The sequence below is a fragment of the Fringilla coelebs genome, assembly GCF_963513975.1.
Source record: "Fringilla coelebs genome assembly, chromosome: 8".
Lineage (NCBI taxonomy): Eukaryota > Metazoa > Chordata > Aves > Passeriformes > Fringillidae > Fringilla > Fringilla coelebs.
In genome coordinates, this window is record NC_140066.1 from 1,879,502 (window position 1) to 1,897,345 (window position 17,844).

Here is a 17,844-nt window from a genome sequence, read left to right on the forward strand (position 1 = left end):
CAAGAGGAGATGAGACAGAATTTATTCTTTCCAGATCTCAATGTGCAAATCTGAGTTTGGTTGATGTGAGTGAAATTATTTAAAGCATTTCTTCAAAATTCCAGGAAATACAAGCTGTAGCCACGTGCAAAACTTCCTAATTAATTAGAGATTGCATAAATAAAAGTCCCTGCCAGTCACCACAGTCACACAATTAAATACTGTATGCTGTGACATGCATGGCAGGCACCGCATGCAGCCGTGGCTGATGACCCACATCCCCTCCAAAAGCTTGAAGTAAATAACAGGAGACATTTAACAGCACCACAATGTGGCCTGAGTAACAGGCACTTAAGTTACATATGATGTGGTATACCACAAATTAAAAATAGCACACAGCTTCAAAGGTTATAAATATCTGCAAAATCAGGAAACTGCTACCTTTTTTACAATCGTTTCAACAATTTCTTAAAACTAACCTGAGCAGTTTGGCAAATCCTTGAAGGAGATCAGCTGAACCACTCACTTCATCATTGCATAATGATAGGTGATAACATGGGCTTAACTTTCTTTTAAAATGTATGAGGTATATATAATCTACTTTATGTATTATTTATTTTTGTAGTTACCTCTGGTCTTGGCTGAGAATCAATAAGTAATAAAAAAAATATTTCACATTTCCAATTTCTCTATGTATAAAAATCAATATAAAACTATACATTTCATTCTTACCTTGTGTTATCAGCCTATAATGGATGGGCTAACATTTTAAGAGTAGTACAAAATGAATGATGTTGCAAGAGCCTCAGCTGCTCAGTGTGACAGATAACAGTGATACTTGCTGGTCATAACACTTTTAATCACAAAGGACCTTAAGGTATCTCAGACACCATCTGCATAGATCAAACTCCAAACCACAGCCATCTCTAGACTCAGAGGAAGCCAAAAGCAAGTAATCACTGCCCTGAACAGCAGCAGAGACTCAGAAACCACCCCAGCTGCATGTGCGAGATGAACAAATAAAATAAATTTAAATTTAAATAAAAACCTGATTAAGTTCCATCTTTAGTAAGGGCAGGATGATACAACTAAAACATAAATTAACTTGTCATTTCTGCAGGAACACATTTAGAATGTTGATCATGTGACTCACGGCCTTCATGCTCACCCAAATATTCCCAGTTTCCATGGGGAAAAGTAAAACTCAAGAAAACAACAAAGAGCCTGCAAGAAAATGGATATAACATACTCTACAGATGACAAAAACTAGCCTAGCTCTGGGAACTAGATTCAAAATTGAGAGATTAAGTCAGGAGGACACAGAATATGACACAACTCACCTGAGAGGAGCTGCTCTATCAGGAGGGGATGTCTCCTATGGTAGGTTAAAGGATGCATCCTCCTCCTACTCTTAAAATATACCTCCACACTGAACTATTGTACCTTCCCAACTGAAATTCTTACTAATGCACAAAAGAAAGAAGATTTAAAAGGCCTTCATTCAGGTAAACAGTTCTTTACAAGAAGTTAAAATAAACATTAACTTTTAGTCATGCTTAACAGCCACTAAAATGATCAAGAGGCATCCTGTCCTCGTGAAAAGAAGAAAAACTACATTCCAAATACCAAAACTTGCACTGATATATGTATTTTTTCCCAGTGAGGCCCAGCTTGCACACTTCACCTCCCAATAGGTAGTATCCCAGAATATGCAATTAGACAACTCCAAGTTCAGACATTTGCATATCACAACCCATTTCCCACAGATATGCTAGCTTCACTTTGACACCGGCATGGTGAAACCAATTCCCCGTGGTGCCTGCCTTGTTTCCCATGTACTTACTCTCCTTCCGCACATCAGCGAGCGCTGCATGAAGCTCCTCTTTAAACACAACTGCTTCCTTGGCAATTTTTTCTCCCTTGTCCAACAGATTCCAAGTGGCTTCTTCCACAGAAGCAAGCAAGACACGAGCTCTTTTGGAACGGCCCTTTTTCTTATTAGAAGGATTCTGTGGACAGTTCACTAATGTCGTAACCTACATTTAAAAGAAACAAAAGAGATAATAATGGCTTACGTTCTACAAGTGAATTTATATTATTATTAAAATAAAAAATATATAATTATGAATAAGCAAAGAGATTCCCTCTGCTTTAGAGACAGACAGGCAAGCTCAGCATAAATACCAAGAATGGGCAAAAATACTGAATTCAATCTAATGCAATTTTACTCAATATGCAACATCTTTTGTGTTCCTCCTTCTGTAGGATCAAAGCAAAGTTAACAGAAATGTCACTGTTTTATTAATCCTGATGCCAACTCCTGCCACTGCTCATTTTAAAACCTGCTCATAATAAAATAAAAAATACCAGTGCTATCTGAGGAGGCCTCAGCAAGGCAGGAATCATGGAAGCATTAAGGTAGGAAAAGACCTCCAAAAGCATCAAGTCCAGCTGTCAAGCTACCATTGCCAAGTGCACCACTAAACCATGTCCCAAAAGCACCACATCCACATGCTTTCTGAATGCTTCCAGGGAGGGTGACTGCACCGCGTCCCTCAGCAGCCTGTTCCAATGCTGGGCACTCCTTTCAGGGAAAGAATGTTTCTTAACATCCAATCTAAACTTCCCTTGGTGCAACTTGTGGCCATTTCCTCTTCTCCTAGCACTCATTACCTGGGAGAAGAGACCAACCCCACTCGGCCACAGCCTCCTGTCAGGGAGCTGTGGAGAGCAAGCAGGGACTCCTGAGCCTCCTCTTCTCCAGGCTGGGCCCCCTCAGCTCCCTCAGCTGCTCCTCCTAAGACTTGTGTTCCAGTCAGCTCCTTGGCCCTCCCCTGGACAGGCTCCAGCACCTCGATGTCCTTCTTGTCATGAGGGGCCCAACACTGAAGGCAGGGCTCAAGGTGTGGCCTCACCATTGCACAGTCACTGCCCTGGTCCTGCTGGCCACACCATTCCTGGTACAAGCCAGGCTCCCACCAGCCTCCTTGGCCAGCTGGACACACACTGCCTCGTGGTCAGCTGCTATCAGCCAGCACCCACAGGTTCTCTCTCCCCACAAGTGCTGGGTCTTCCCATCCTTCCAGCATAAGACTTGCAAGGTAACCCAGAACAAATTCCCAAAATGAGTACAAACACCTCTCACAATGCCTTCTCTTCTTACCAAAGGGGTATATCCCTGTGGCCAGAGCTCAACACCTCCAAATTCTTCAGCATGTTCTCAACATTAGAATTATACACCAATTTGTCCAGAATTTAGATTTACTGCAGCTTACGCCAAATTTCGTTTTTACCAATGCACTTAGACCAAATTTAATTTTTACCAATGCACTTCAACACCCATAAAGAACTTGTTTTTATAGACCATCCCACCCACATTCCTCATCATCTGAATGAATACAGCCCCCACACTCCAAGAGAATGTTTCTGAAAGACTATTTTCTAAGGCATTGCTTGAACTGCAACACTAAGGAAAGACTCCAAAACATTTTTCTCAAGTGTTGCACAGATATTTTAAAGCACACCTTATTTTCATAAAGTTCACTGATCCTTTTTAACGCTCCTGTTCCCTCTGCCAGAACATGGGTAGTACAGGGCTACATGTGCCTTAGCTCACCTTCAGATCTCATCCATGAATTCATGCACTTGAGTGCTTTTCATGAATCATTACTTCTAAACGTAACTGACGAATATCCTGCGGGTAACATTTCTATAAACACATCTACAAACATAAAAGCCCTGACCCCTGCACCATTCATGCAATTTAGTGGGGGGGAAAGGACCATCCACTTGACATCAACTGCTTTGGCATGTCACAAGGGAGAGAGCAACATAAATAACTCTGGCTCAGATTATTAAAGAAGGCTTGGATATTTTTCTGACTCTGGCTCAAAGGAAGAAAATGGAATTATTTATTGCACATAAATCAGCCAGCTGGTAGAGAATGCACTGGGAAGAAAAATCTTTATATTTTATTTTTACAAACACTTCAATGTCAGTTTTAGAACATTTAAGACAGTTTCAATGTCCATATTTTTAAGAATGAGTTACAGATTACAGGCTAATACTTCCAATAAGAAAGGCATAAAACACCATCAAAAATTAGAAGTGGCCCCAAAAAAATCTATCAAATAGAAGGGTTTTTTTTTAAATTTAAAGTATTTAATCACTATTTCACTAGAAAATAATGTAGTCTACTCTGCAGATTGTTACTGCAGTTTTTTTAATGTTAAACATCATTCTATATACTGTTCATTGACATGTTGAGGAGGAAAGGAAATAAAACAAATGAAAAAATATAAAAAAATAATGATTCCTGCAGGTGAAAACTCTTGACTGTAAGACACTGCATCTTCAGCATCACTCTCAGGAAATACTGGAGGCAGCAGCTGATCTCAAATACAAGTCAAAATTTGTTAAGATAGCTCTTTGCTCATGGAGATTATGGAAAACAGAAAAACTACTCTGAATTCTCTAACACAGAACCCCAATGAGGAATGTAAAAACTTTATAGAATCCTACCCAGAAAGAACCAAAGCACAGCCTAATACAGTGTGCCATTGTTACCCTGCACAGCAGATCCCCAGCCTAGCTCTGGTAGCAGCAACACAGTTGTGCTAAAGGCACAAGGAGTCTCTAAGCCATTTCCCAGGCCACGTGCCACCACATTGTCAAAGCTGAATCATGCCACTGTTGCCTCTTATTGCCATTAGTTATTAGGCTGAAGGGGTGGGTATTTGGTTATGCCAAATACTAAGTTTCTAGGAAACTCTGAAGCAGTTCTTCCAATGCTGTATTCTGCTACTGGCAGCACTTTGAGACAATCTCTTAATACTGCAGTAGTACAGGAAGCAATGTCTTGATACCTTGAGTATCATAATATTTGGTTCACCTTTACTGTAATATAAAAAGTATTTTTAAGCATCAGTCATAAACCATTCTTTTTTGTTAACAATGTAGTTTAGTGTAATGTCTCTCCCTAGATATTCAGGAAAACAAGACATGAACTCTTGATCTAATGACAACAGCAGAACCCTTGTCCACTGTTTCAAATCCAACGTGCTTGTATTATATACAAATAAACACTGGCTAATCCCAGCCAGTGAGCAGAAGGTAAACTCACCATATGTAGAACTAAACCAACGGTGTGTGCTTTCCCTGTGAGCAAACATGTGTGGTGTGGATGACAAGTGGGAACACAAGCCTTTCAACTTGCCTGGTTTTCATCAGTGATCCAAGGGACTCCAAAATGCAGGGAATCTTCTACACACTGTGTCAGCTGAACCACGCTAACTTTGACAACTACCTTTTCTGATGTGCCAGATGCACTGATTGAGAACTAGACTTCCTTTCACAACTAACATCCTCAAAACACCTGCAATAAAAGAAAGGCCACAGAGAGAGGGAAACACCCAGGGCAATTTAGGGACAGTGTTTTATTCCAAGGAGAGAGAAGCTGCCAACTCAGAGAGGGTTTTAAACAAAACAGCTGCTCTACTATTTTCCGAGTTTCATAGTAATCACTGCTGTCAATTGCACATGGCAGGAAAGAGAGTCAATTCAGCAAGTGATCTGCAGCTATTTCCACAACTACCTCCTAGTTACCTCCCAGGCTGCTTCTGCCTCAATTTTTTCCTGCATTGATGCTGTTAATCTAATGACTGCCCTAACACTGAGCATAACTGGCTAGGACAGACTTCAGAGAACCTCAAACACGTCCATTGTTTCTTTCCTGCCACAGCATTACACAACTATTAAACAAATAAATTACAACAGAAATCTCAAAATAAAGTTTAATTGCATTCCAAGCAGCAGTTGCTAATCTGAATCTGGCAAGAACATCATTTTTATCTCTGGTTCGATTCTCTTTCTAATCACAGACTAATTTTCATTTATGATCTTTCCCACCTTTCAATCAGCCTTCATTGAGTATGAGCTTTAATCCCTATTTTTACACTTTTAACACTTTCTTTTGAAGGATCCACTCAAAACATAAGTTTTCCTTCCACAGGTATGAAACAAGCAAAGCATTAAGCTTAAGAGAGGGAAAAGACTGTCAAATACTCTCTTAGAACCAAAGCATTTCCAATTTGAACAGCCTCAAGCCTTTCAATGGTTGAGAAGAGCTGGGAGGGGAAAAAGCCCCACAAAACTTAGATGGTTTCTTTGTTTTATTCTGGAACTGAACTTTCTTTTCTTTTGTCAGGCCTCTTTGATCCTGCCAAACTCAAACCAAAATTTACTTTTCTTTACCTCCTCTAAAAACACTCACAGTGTTGCAGGCTGCCTCAGCATAGTCTGACCTACTGGTCTATAAGAGGTTTTTAAATTCAGTCTATCAAGACATCTATTCTTACTACTTTGAAACTAATTTTATAACCCATCCACATATCCTTGACAGCTTCCACAAACCACTGACCTGTTAACTGAGGGTTTTTACACCATCAATCACATCCAGGCAAAAATAAATAAAGAAAGGCAGACAAAATGAGAGAGAAGCAGCCCAGTTAATAGCAGCTGGAAATGAAGTCATGATAGAAAAGGTTACTTTCTGAGGAAAGTAACCTTCCAGACAGGAAAAATGAGAAAGGGAAGAAAAGACAAAAAAAAATTTGGGAAAGGCAAAGCTCCAAATGGGGAAAATACAACTTTATTTTTAAAGAATTACTTACTTCATGCATTGGAAATCCATTTGCAGTGTATTCTACAGTAAGCATCTCCTAGATAACACTGCACAAGAGACCAGCTAGAACATGCAGCATTTACTAGGACAGACTGGGTGGCAAAGTTGGAAGTGACCAAATGAATGACCAAACCTGGAAGGCAGACAGACCCTGGAAAGCTCCTGAGCAGAGTAAAGTGCAAGTGCAGAAGGGCTGTGGGTGTGACTTTCAGAATAATGTCTTTAGTCAAAAGTTCTTCAGCCTTATTCCCTTCCCCCTATGGTTATCCAGCTTACTTTCTGCAACTCTAAAATACCTGAATTATCAGTGGTTCCAGTAATTTCTCCACTGTAAATGTCTGGATCTGCAGATTCCGAGGATCAATTTTCAGTTTAATGTTTGGCACTTTTGTTGACATTTCACCTGGGTACAAAACAAGAGAAGTGCAATAAGCCAATATTAACCATGACTACAAGCTTCATTGCCTCCTGTCAGAGCCCAGAGACTGCCTATGTGAGTATAAACTTGTTTCATAACAGTCTGATCTCAAGAAATACAATTAATGTTTCCAATTCCCCACTTCCAAACCGTTAAAAAATATGCTGATACTTACAAAAACTGTAAAATCATAGACTTAAAGTACATATAACTCCTTATGTTTGCTCACAGATTTCTACACTGACCACATGTTAAAAAAATACAAGGATAATTGAATTAGAATACCATTAAATAAAATCCTCTACTAGTCCACAAAGGTTCTTTAAAGCAAAAACATTAAATTCCATTACTGAATTTATCACAAAACAAAAATATTAATGCTATGTGCACAATATCTGTATTCCACGTGCCAAATTACAGGGGTTATATAATAAGCACCTTAAGAACAAAAACCATATTCAGTAGTCCTTAAAATTTCTGGAAATTACCAGCAGAAAAAGGGAAACATTTTGTTATTTTATACCCTGCAATAACAAATATTTTTTAAGTGTCAAGACAGATTAAGTTGAGAAAGCCTATTACTGAAGTCAATAAGATGGAAGTAAAGCCAAGTAAGGTCTTTAAAGTGAATAAATCATTCATTAGGAACTTGATGCAGAATCTACTGATGTGAATTAATAGTTTCCACCAAGTTCACTGGGCCATGGTCAGGCCATTAGCCTGAAATGTGTGTGTGTCAACAAAGAATTATAACTGCTTTAGCTGGATTGCAACCGATTATTGTCCCGAAATAAAAGACACTTTAAATTTTGCAATAACTTAACTTCTTATAAAACACAGCCTGACAAAGCCTTTTTAGCCAATAAAGACTTCAAACACACAAATAATGGATATCTGTCCTTTTTAAGCAAGACTTATTGCAACCACTGCTGCTGTATAATGAAGTAGTAAGGTACTGCAATTGTGCAGGCTGAAGAGATATATTGTCACCTTCCAGTGAACCTAGCACTGATTTAATAAAACACAGAAGGTTCTGGGTTCCTGTAGCAAGTGGTGTAGAAACGGATCTGGAGAGTTATCCACATTTCACTTACACGCAAAGATAATATGAGCAATAATTAAAGAATTAAGGTATAAAGCAATTTAGGGTTTTTTTAAGGCTACACAAGTGCCAAGTTTTTCTTTAATTACAAACTATACTAGCAGCAGAGCTAAGCTCCCACAAATTCAGCTGCACCCAGCCAGGCAATAGCATATGGAATGAACTGATTTTTCAGTTTTAATTCTGATCCAAAAGACAAAGAAAACAGAAACCTGAGATCAGACTGACCAGAAAAAAACACTTTTCTTTCCACAGATATGAACGGAAAGAGAACTCTAGAAATGTCAAAGCAAATTAACTGCCCATATTTTATCCATTTAACATTTAGATATTTTCAACAATGTGAAAAATGCATATTTTATGATTGGCTTTTCACAAATGTTCAAATGAATGTTATATGTGTTGTGTTAGAAAGTGATGCTATATTAATTCTCTTAAGTAGTGTGTTAAATACAGTTTTAGGTTATAACATAATGTTAAAATAGAAACTGCTACGTAGGATACTTTTTTCCTAAAGAAAGGACTCGCACTAAGATAGCAACCACAGGACACCTCAATCTTTCAGAAGAAGAGAATTTATTGCTCCATTATCAGGAGAAACGAACTTCTTCCTGCCTCGTTCAGCCACGACGAGGCCGGTTAGGACTCAGAGGAAGAAGCTGACACTGCCCAGCCAGAATCCTGTGTGTGAATGGAATTGATGCATCATGGATGAGCTGTATGAATGTGCAACAGGCTGCTGCTTTAAGGGTTAATCCCCTGTTAACGTGGGGCCTTTTCCGGGCTTATGCTGCCCAGAAAAGGTACCAGGCTGTCCGTAACTCTTTGTTTGTATTGTATCATATTGTCCTAATCCAAATTGTCCAAATTATTATTACTCTAATTATATTGCTATTTTTATAACCATTTTATTACTATTAAACACTTATAAAATTTTAAAAAGCAAGTGATTGGCGTTTTTCACATACAAACACCAAGGAAACAAACTTCGAGACTCCCAAAACTGGAATTGCCAGCGGATCTCTTTCTGCCCAATACTAACTTGCTCTGAACGCCTCTCCTGTCGGTCATTCCCACACTCGCGGTGAGCTCCAGCCCCAAAGTGCGCTGCAGTTGAACTGCCGGCCCCTCCCCACAGCGCCCTGCAGCGCTGCCAGTACCGGCTCTGCCGGGCCCAGCGCAGCAGCTCTGAACACACGGCAGAGAAGCTCCTGAGCTGCTTTGCTTGTGTCCACCCCTACTGTCCTCCATTTTCACTGGGATTGCATCAAACCACATCATTACATACTCTGAAAAAGACAGATCCTTTTCTGCCACCTATAAATCGCTGGTTTTCTAAATCTTTGGCCAATATTTCAATGAATCTGCATTTTATTGACATTAGGAAAAACAATAAATCTTTATGATGGGGCTGGTTACCAACCCTTATCTTCGATATTTTCACAAGTCTCCCAAAATATGGGCAGTTCTTGAAATCCATCACAGCAGTGGCAAACAGATGGTATCGACAGTGCTGGGCATTTTTTTCTGGTCAGATACACATCAGTGACAAGGGGACAGGTAAAGTGGATGGGGACGGCACCTCGTGCTCCTACTGAGCCCTAAAGAAGCCACGAGCTGACTCTCCATTCTCACAGCACTGCCTCCTCTGCTACATGCTATCTGCAATCAGCAGGTCTTTTCTAAATTTTGGCACAAAAATATATAGTTGTAATTAAAGTCAATTCCTGTTACTAAAGGACTACTGTGCTCCAGAATCCCACCACAGAGCACTCCCAAACTTGGAAAGTATTACAAATCCAACCCCGTTTTTGCAGGTCAGAAAAAATATGAACCCATATGTCATGACTTTCCCTGTTGCCAGCTGTTCTGTGGTTTTTGCTTGTTTGTTTGTTTCTTGCCCTTAGCATACTGTCTAACATCAGCATTTTTATTCTTTGCTTGAGCCCTGAGTTCAAAAGCCAGTTAAAGCCAATAATAGCTTTTAGCCTTGAGTCGGGCCCATAATAACAAGTCATCAGCTGAAAGTCAATTGCAAAAACTATTGTCTCTGAAAATTTCAATTATATTCTAAGATATAAATAACTCACTTAAGGGCTCACTTGCTGATTCCAGCAATATTTTTCAAGTAAAATTCTAATGCTTCATGAAATTTCCTTTTGTTTCTAAAGAGATAGAAACAGTTTTGCAAGCCAATGCAGCGAAAACCACAAGACCTTAAATTACTTTGATAATCTGACTTCATATTTTTAGCTTACCAGGCTCTCCTTACTGTTATATACCATATAGGCTAATCAATATTTAAATTGGGTTCTTTCATTATTTCTTTTTAACTAAGGCAAGGATAAGAGGTGATAGAAAGAAAAATAAACAGCCAGTAAAGATCATCCTGGCATTTTCTCTGGCATTTCCAATTACTAAGTGAACCTCTGTCCTTCTAGATCATACTCATTAAGATGACAAAATCTGACGTTTGCCTCAGGAAAAAAGTGAAAACCAACATTCCACCTTTCTTTATTTTTTTTAATGCATTTGTCTCCTGCAGTATAACATGCCCCTAACTACAGCAGGGGCCCTAACTGTGAGATATTTTGGTAAAAGGCTGTCTAACCTCACACTCAGTTAGATTAACCTTTACAGGAGGCAATCTCAGCCCTGTACACCAGCAGCTCTTACAACACTTAGGATGTTAAGCATGTGTTACAAGACACAGTTGTGTCCCAGAACAGCCAGAAAACCAACCACCTGCACACTCCTACCAAATGCCACCAACCTCAAGATAATGAAAATTCTGTCTTTTTATCAGATGTCAAAACTATTGAGTCTTTTGGTGTAGTAAGAAAAAGACACTGGAAAAACAGTCAAAGTCTACATCCATCTGCAATGCAACGTGAACACAGCACCTGCAGCTTTTTTTTTAGAATCTCTAAGTACACTGTATACAGACATAAACTAATAAGTGTCAGAAAGCAGAGCCAAAGACATTCTGCATAAATTAGAAATCCTTTACTTTAGAATCCATTTCCTGCTAGATTGTTAGAAAGCCAATAGTGCATCACTCACCTATGCTAGAAAACATATGGTCCATATGCAGCACTAAAGCAACTGTCTATGTAATTTCCTTGTGTTGGGAACTTCAGTGCAACTGCCCTGGCTCACTAAGGGGCTCCTGAGGCATCTGCAAGGCACTGCCTGACAAGCTCCCAGTGTATTTCAGGATGACTGACGGGACACAGCGGCTGCTGGACGGCTGGCAGGGGGATGGGCATCCTTAAAGCTACATAGTAGAGCACAAGCCCGGCAAGAAAGTTTAGAGGTGAAAAGGTTTTGAACAATTAGATGACAAGAAGCATGAAATTACTTACACTTCCAGTGATTATTCCTGGAATTTCCAGCACAGCAACTGTTTTGCCATGCATTCTGACTGTATGCCAACTTCAGTCTGGAGGCAATGACTCACTCTCAGACTCCTGAACTGGACAGCAAAGGGATTCATACAGCTCTCACCCAGGAACTTGGCACCAAATTTGTTTTCTCTGTTGTTTTTTTCTATTGTATGGTATCCTACAATGACACACGATCTATTACCCTAGCAGTTTCAGAAAATGCAAAGGCCTCTTGCCTTCTAAAAAATGAAGAGAAGTTAAAACAAAGTAGTCGGGATTTGTAATTTTTTACCAAGATATATAGGGACAGGGCATCTGAGGATTTCCAAGATACGAAACATTGCTGAGAATACATAACAGAATTTTTTTACTGTTTGTTCTTAATTTCAGTATTTCCTATACAGCTTTATCAGTTGCTACCAACAGCACTCTGGGAATAAAATTTGTTAGCCTTTTTGCTACAGTCAGTACAGCAAGTGCAAATCAGCCTTCATAGAAGCCACAAAAAACAATTACTGCATTTTCCTTTAATCCTCTAGCTGACACAGAAAGTAAGATATTCAGGATGCTAAAATCTTCCAGTTGAGGCAAAGAAATGTCCATGCTGCAGAGAGACCTCTTGTACTCTGTAGGCCAGACCACGCTCTGGAATGGAGCAGTATCTCCAACACCGGGAAAGGACCTGGCCATTTAACACCAGGTAAAGTCTATAAAGCACCTGCTAAATAATTTAAATTTCCAGACAAAGCTGACAGGCTACTCTATAACCATCTCAGATTTCATAATTTCTTATCACTAGCAACAAGAAACATTATTAATGCACAGACACCAAAAAGGAGAGCTTGAGAAGGTGGAAAGATTCAGACCCATTAATAACATCTATTCACTGAAAGCCACTTTATATAAACAGGCTTTGCATTTAGGTGTAGGCTGGCAATGAAGTAACTAAAGACTTTTTAATCTTAGCCCCAAAAATTAAACCCAAAAAAAAAACCACAGCAGTTTTTTATTTCCTTTCAATTCTGCCTCTGTTTACTATCTCCCTAGAGCACTTTTTCAATCCACATCTGAAGAGCAGTTAAAATTCACAAGAACATAAGATTTCCACCAAGCTCTTAAACACAGTTCTCAGCATAAATAACGTGATACATCAAAACTTACAATCAATCTACCAAGAAAACAGCATAAGCCTAGTTCTTTATGAATATTGGAGAATCCCCACAGCAAGCAATGGTGCCTGATTGACCTAGTGGCATTAAAAGGTTTAATAAGGGTTTATGAAAAAAAAAAAACCAACCCAACTTTTGAGGTGGGATAAAGCATCACAACTTGCCTCAGAAATACTTTCTTATATTATTGAGATGAAAATTTAAGATTTTTCCCAGGTTTATAACATCCAGAACAAGCTCTCTTTTCCTTCTTTAGTAATCACGTTTCCTTTTCCTACAGGCTTTCTATTAAAGCACTGTTTCAAGCAGAGGTTGTGTTCCACTATCACGTAAGGAAACGGAATCACAGAGGGAAAATTAATTCCTCAAGATCAGAGAGAATGCCAGTGGCAGAGTACCGGAATAAAACCATAACAACACTGAAGCACCTCACCCACACTTTCTTTAATTGAGGCCAAAAAGCAGGCTGAGGTGAGTAAAAGATTTTCAGAAACAATTTACACTCTAAGTCTACAGAACGTCATCTCTATTCCTTACTCCTATGTTAGGGTTACCCTGCCACCAGTATTGCTTATTCCCAGGAAGGTCAGAAATCACCTCCTTTAAATGTCCTATCAGCATCCCTCCTCTGGTGAATGCACACCCTTCAGCCAGCTGCAACACCAACAAATTCCAGGAGATGTTCCAGCAGAAGTGTGAATCCTACAGCCCCAGCAGCTCCACAGCTTTTGGCTTTGTACTGACACTCTGCACTGTTTCTCAACCAACAGCTATCCAAAAAATGTGTTGCTGCCCCAAACCTACAGCCACTGCAAGAAACACCTTCCCAGTGAAGTCTAACATGGAAACTTGGGAACCTGACACTATCTCGCTACTAGTAAACTAAATAATTTCACTCATCAGTGGAGTTCCACTGGACAGCACAATTAAAATAATACCGCTAAGGCCAGAAATACTTTAATAAACTAATCTTTAACATTTCTTCCACGTACATTTTTGCAGGTACTGGAGTTATTGGTCTGAAAACTGGAGTTCTATTATTTAAGAAATCAAAAAAGCATTTACTCTAAAAAAAAAACAAACCAACACACAAAAGAAAGTGGCGTGACATCAGATGGCAGCATTTCATTTAAAAAAAAAAAATCATTAATATTTTTGGACCTATTTTAAATTCTTAAATAAAACCCCAAAATCCTTCCACATGAGTCTCAGTGCTATTTTCACTGCATGCAGTTTGAGCCCAGAGCAAGGACTCCTCTCTGTTCAAGTGGCACACAGTTCTTACATGGATGGCTATCTGAGCCCCTAATGATAGGTTAAGGAGGTCTGGCTCCAAGCCCTCCCTTTTGTTATCACATTTAAAGTGTCCCTATCTGTGTTCAAAACCAGAGACCCTGCTCAAATAAAGTTCAAGTTGACCTTCTACTAAAAATAGGATATTGTTCAACTCATTAAAATAATAGATAATAATAGAAACTCCATGAGGTGCTACTAAAAGATTTCAAGTTTTATTTAAGTACAGTTCCCCATTTCGCTTTATTGCTGTTTGCTGACAGTTATCTATTACAACACTACACTCTGCTGTTTTGCCTTAAAAAAATGTGTCAGCTGCAAAGAGGTAAAAAGCCAGGGTTTCCTCTCCCTGTAGAGCTGCTACTGATTTTGCCAACAGATGTGGTCGTTTCCTACCCATGGTCTACCCCAGGATGCTTCACCATCACATACCATTTTATCTAACTGCTTTCTAACTGATAAAAATGTTTGCATTATTTGTTTTGTCCAGTGACCTAATAGTGTTTTAGCCTTCTAGAATAGTATTCTTCTTCCCCACTGCTTACAGACATGCCCAAAACAACCCCAAAATTAAGGGTAGCAAACCTGACTTTATACAGATATATACATAACATATTGACTCTGAGATATGAATGAAAATAAGAGAGAAATGATTCTTAGAAACTGCCTCACTTTGGATGCTGGCAAGCACCCTTAGCACATACAAAAGCACAATCTAGTGAAAAGGGACAGAAAACAGTATTTAAGCAAAGCCACAATCCCTGCACACCACGCCTGCAAACAGGGACAGACCTCAAGATGCAGATTTACTCTTCCAGTGGGGTTCCCATTGCTGCACAGCACCCCATTTCCTTCATCAACTCTATCAACCGGTTTCCAATCACACCATGGCTCAGCAGAAACCTCTCCAGAGCTGACAGAGCACTTCTGGTGAAGCAGCTTCAGAAATAAAGCCTAAGGACCCTGCAGCCCCTTCTGACCTCTGCCCACAGTTCAACTCAAAAACCATCTGGCTGAAGTGCAGCCATGAAGAAAACAACAATCAAACTTTGTTCCAAGGTGAATTAATTTCCCAACATTCATCAACGGGCTTCAACCAGGAGAAAACAATAAGAATTCATCATGGCTTCCTCCTAAATACCTGTCACGAGGCCTAATTCTTTGCTGTTGGATATCTCTGGGGCTTCACTAGGCCTGAACACAGCTCTTGTCTTCAATTTTAGCTAACAGAAAAGTGTGCACATAAGGGTTTTGAAATATGCACAATGTTACACTGAATATATCAGCCCTCCTTCAGCCCTCTCTTATAATAACTTTTTTTTATATGTTTTGAAATTTTTAAAAAACGGTATAAAATTGTGCACTAACTCATTATTTTCTCACTGAGGTATGATAAACACACATTTACACAAACCTTCCTTTAATTAGGTGCAACATCCAGCAAAGTACCAGGAGGTAAGCTAAACTTTTAAAAATTATAGCATTCATACAACATTTCATTCTTCCTTTTCCAATATTCCAAAATGGCTTCTCATATTTGGAAAATATGCAAACACGCTGCACAACTTCAGCTACTGGCTTGAAGTGTTAAGACCATGACGATTAAAATATTTAGAATATGCAGAATTTTTTTTAATGTTCAGAATTTTTTTTTTAAATCATGCTTAAAAGGGTTTTTTTTGTTGTTGTTTTTGAAAGCTGGCTAAGAAAACCAGCCTTTTAACTTTTTTAAACTTTTGGAGTGATAATTTTATCAAGCAGCTACAGTTCCATTTATAGCTTCATGTACTTCTACCACTAAGAGGAAAATTGCCTACATTCTTCTTCAATCTTACCTTTTGAATCAAGACTCCAAGGAAAGGAGCTCCTAGGACAGCTCTGTAAAGAACTCCACCTGACGCAGCCGGACTGCAGGGGCACAGACAGCGAGGCTGCAAGGGGTCGCCTGTCAGTCCCAGTTGGAAGAAACAAAATGGGAGGGGAGCACGCCACTGGAACTCCTCCCAAAATGGCAGCGCCCGAGGTCACCGGCAGCTTTGCTGTTCAGGACCACCTAGAGACACCCAAGGTCATTGCCGTGCAAACCAGGCTTGACACAGAGCTCTCAGAACCTGCACTAGACACCGGGGAAGGCAATGGGCAAAGCCTCCTCAAAAATCCACGAGGTTTAAGCTGAACGTGAGAAGGGAAAGGGGAAGAAGGAAAGCAAAGGCCATTATTGTAAATCCACACTCAAATATAGATGCAACGCACCTCTCCTTCATTCACCTTCACAGGACACTCAAAACACACTTCCAGATTGATAATCCTCCATTTGAAAGATTTTCCACCAAGGCAGCCATTTTAAAAAAGGGATATGAGTTAAATTTTGCTAATCTGCTAATAGAGCAAATTAGAGTACCCTGAAGTGCAGTTTACAATACACACAGAACAAGAAAATCCTCCTAAAACTCCCAAAAGGCAGAGGCTGCTCAATACTGGCATCTATTCTGCTGGAGACTGGAGGTCTTGAATCGTTCAGTCTGAACATTTGCACAACACGGGGCTGAATTTTTGTTTTGGAAAATTTCAATCAAAGCACTTTGGCTGTTTGTAGTTGATTTAGAGGTAAAAAGGGACTCAAGGCTGAATAAAATGGCACTACCTAACAGCACTGGGGAGACTCAACAAGGAATGAGCGGGAAACACCCAAACCTAAGGAAGGGGCATATATTGTGACTACACAGAAGAGAGGAGGAAAAAAAAATACTTGAACATACATAATAGTACTGAAACAGTTGCAAGGAACAGGGAAAAAAAATCAATCACATTTAAGCCCTGTCATGCAATGGCCAACTGATTTCAAAAGTGTCTTCTGCACTTAGAGATGCAAAGAAGGAATGCAGCAAAAAGGATTATGGATGAAAAAGCATCAAATATTATTAATATAAACTAAGCAGACTTTCTAGATTATATAATAATTTATTATGGAGAAATGTATGTGATATTACCATATTAAGCTTACAATTTTATTCATAATTCATTCCTCTCATGATCATATTTGAAGCTTAAACCTGAAAAAAATCCTTATTTTCTTACCTGCAACTCATGAATTTAGAAGATATGAACAACAGCAGACAGTTAAGAAAGCTGCTGGAGTAAGATTTAATTTTCTGAGTACAGTATTAAAACCATATTATGCAAAGCAAGTATAAATCTCACCACCTGCAGTTAGTGTTTCTCAGCATTTCTTAGCTCTCTCATTTACTTCATGAACGTTATTTAAAAGTTAAGAACAAAACCACAATTCACTTCACTGCAAAGGTCAATATAGACAAGTGGATTTATGTAAATGATCCCTATTACACTTTTCTAACCATGAGATCTTTGTAACTGCATCAGTGTTTTATTTATGAAGCAAATTACTCTAGAGCTGAGCAGCAACCCTCTTTGTTTTAATAAACTCACTAATAAGAGGTGTTAAAACTGCTCTTTTTTTTTTTTTTTTTGAAGTTTTTTGACCTATCATTTTGAGTTAGCAAATGAGGAATGGGATTCAGCTGGTTAAGGTAAACACCTAAAACTATTTTATATACTGTAGGATCCATCAGAAAAAAACTCTTAGATACCCCAGGTCTCCTGCAGACTTCAACCACCTATACAAGGGCTGGATGTGGGGATGCTTTAAAAGGCCAAAAGTGTCTAAAACAGTGCTAGACACCTCTCACAACTGGAGAGGAACTGCTTCGAATTCCTGGTGCTTATTAAGAGGGATTACTTCAAAAGCTGTGGCAACTTCATAGCAGCAGTCAAAATTAGCAGGGTTTGGACAAGGT

At 39.2% G+C, this 17,844-nt stretch overlaps 1 protein-coding gene across 6 annotated transcripts in view; it reads right to left on the bottom strand.

The window, feature by feature from the left end:
• The window catches only part of CTNNA3 (catenin alpha 3), a 418,277-nt gene extending 402,293 nt beyond the window's left edge, over positions 1-15,984 (bottom strand). For 4 of the 6 annotated variants that reach the window (XR_014616365.1, XR_014616366.1, XM_084210852.1 and 1 more), the window contains exons 1-3: positions 11,245-11,382; positions 6,958-7,064; positions 1,823-2,015 (exon numbers count right to left, since the gene is read on the bottom strand). Coding sequence is in view for 4 of the 6 variants with exons in the window: in XM_084210852.1 (XP_084066978.1) it covers positions 1,823-2,015; positions 6,958-7,064; positions 11,245-11,269 (325 nt within the window). In the remaining 2 variants the exon portion in view is untranslated. Of the gene's footprint in view, positions 1-1,822; positions 2,016-6,957; positions 7,065-11,244; positions 11,383-13,333; positions 13,442-15,864 lie in introns of those variants that run through there. The other 2 variants (XM_084210853.1, XM_084210854.1) reach the window with 2 other exon arrangements.
• Positions 15,985-17,844: the final 1,860 nt, after the last annotated feature.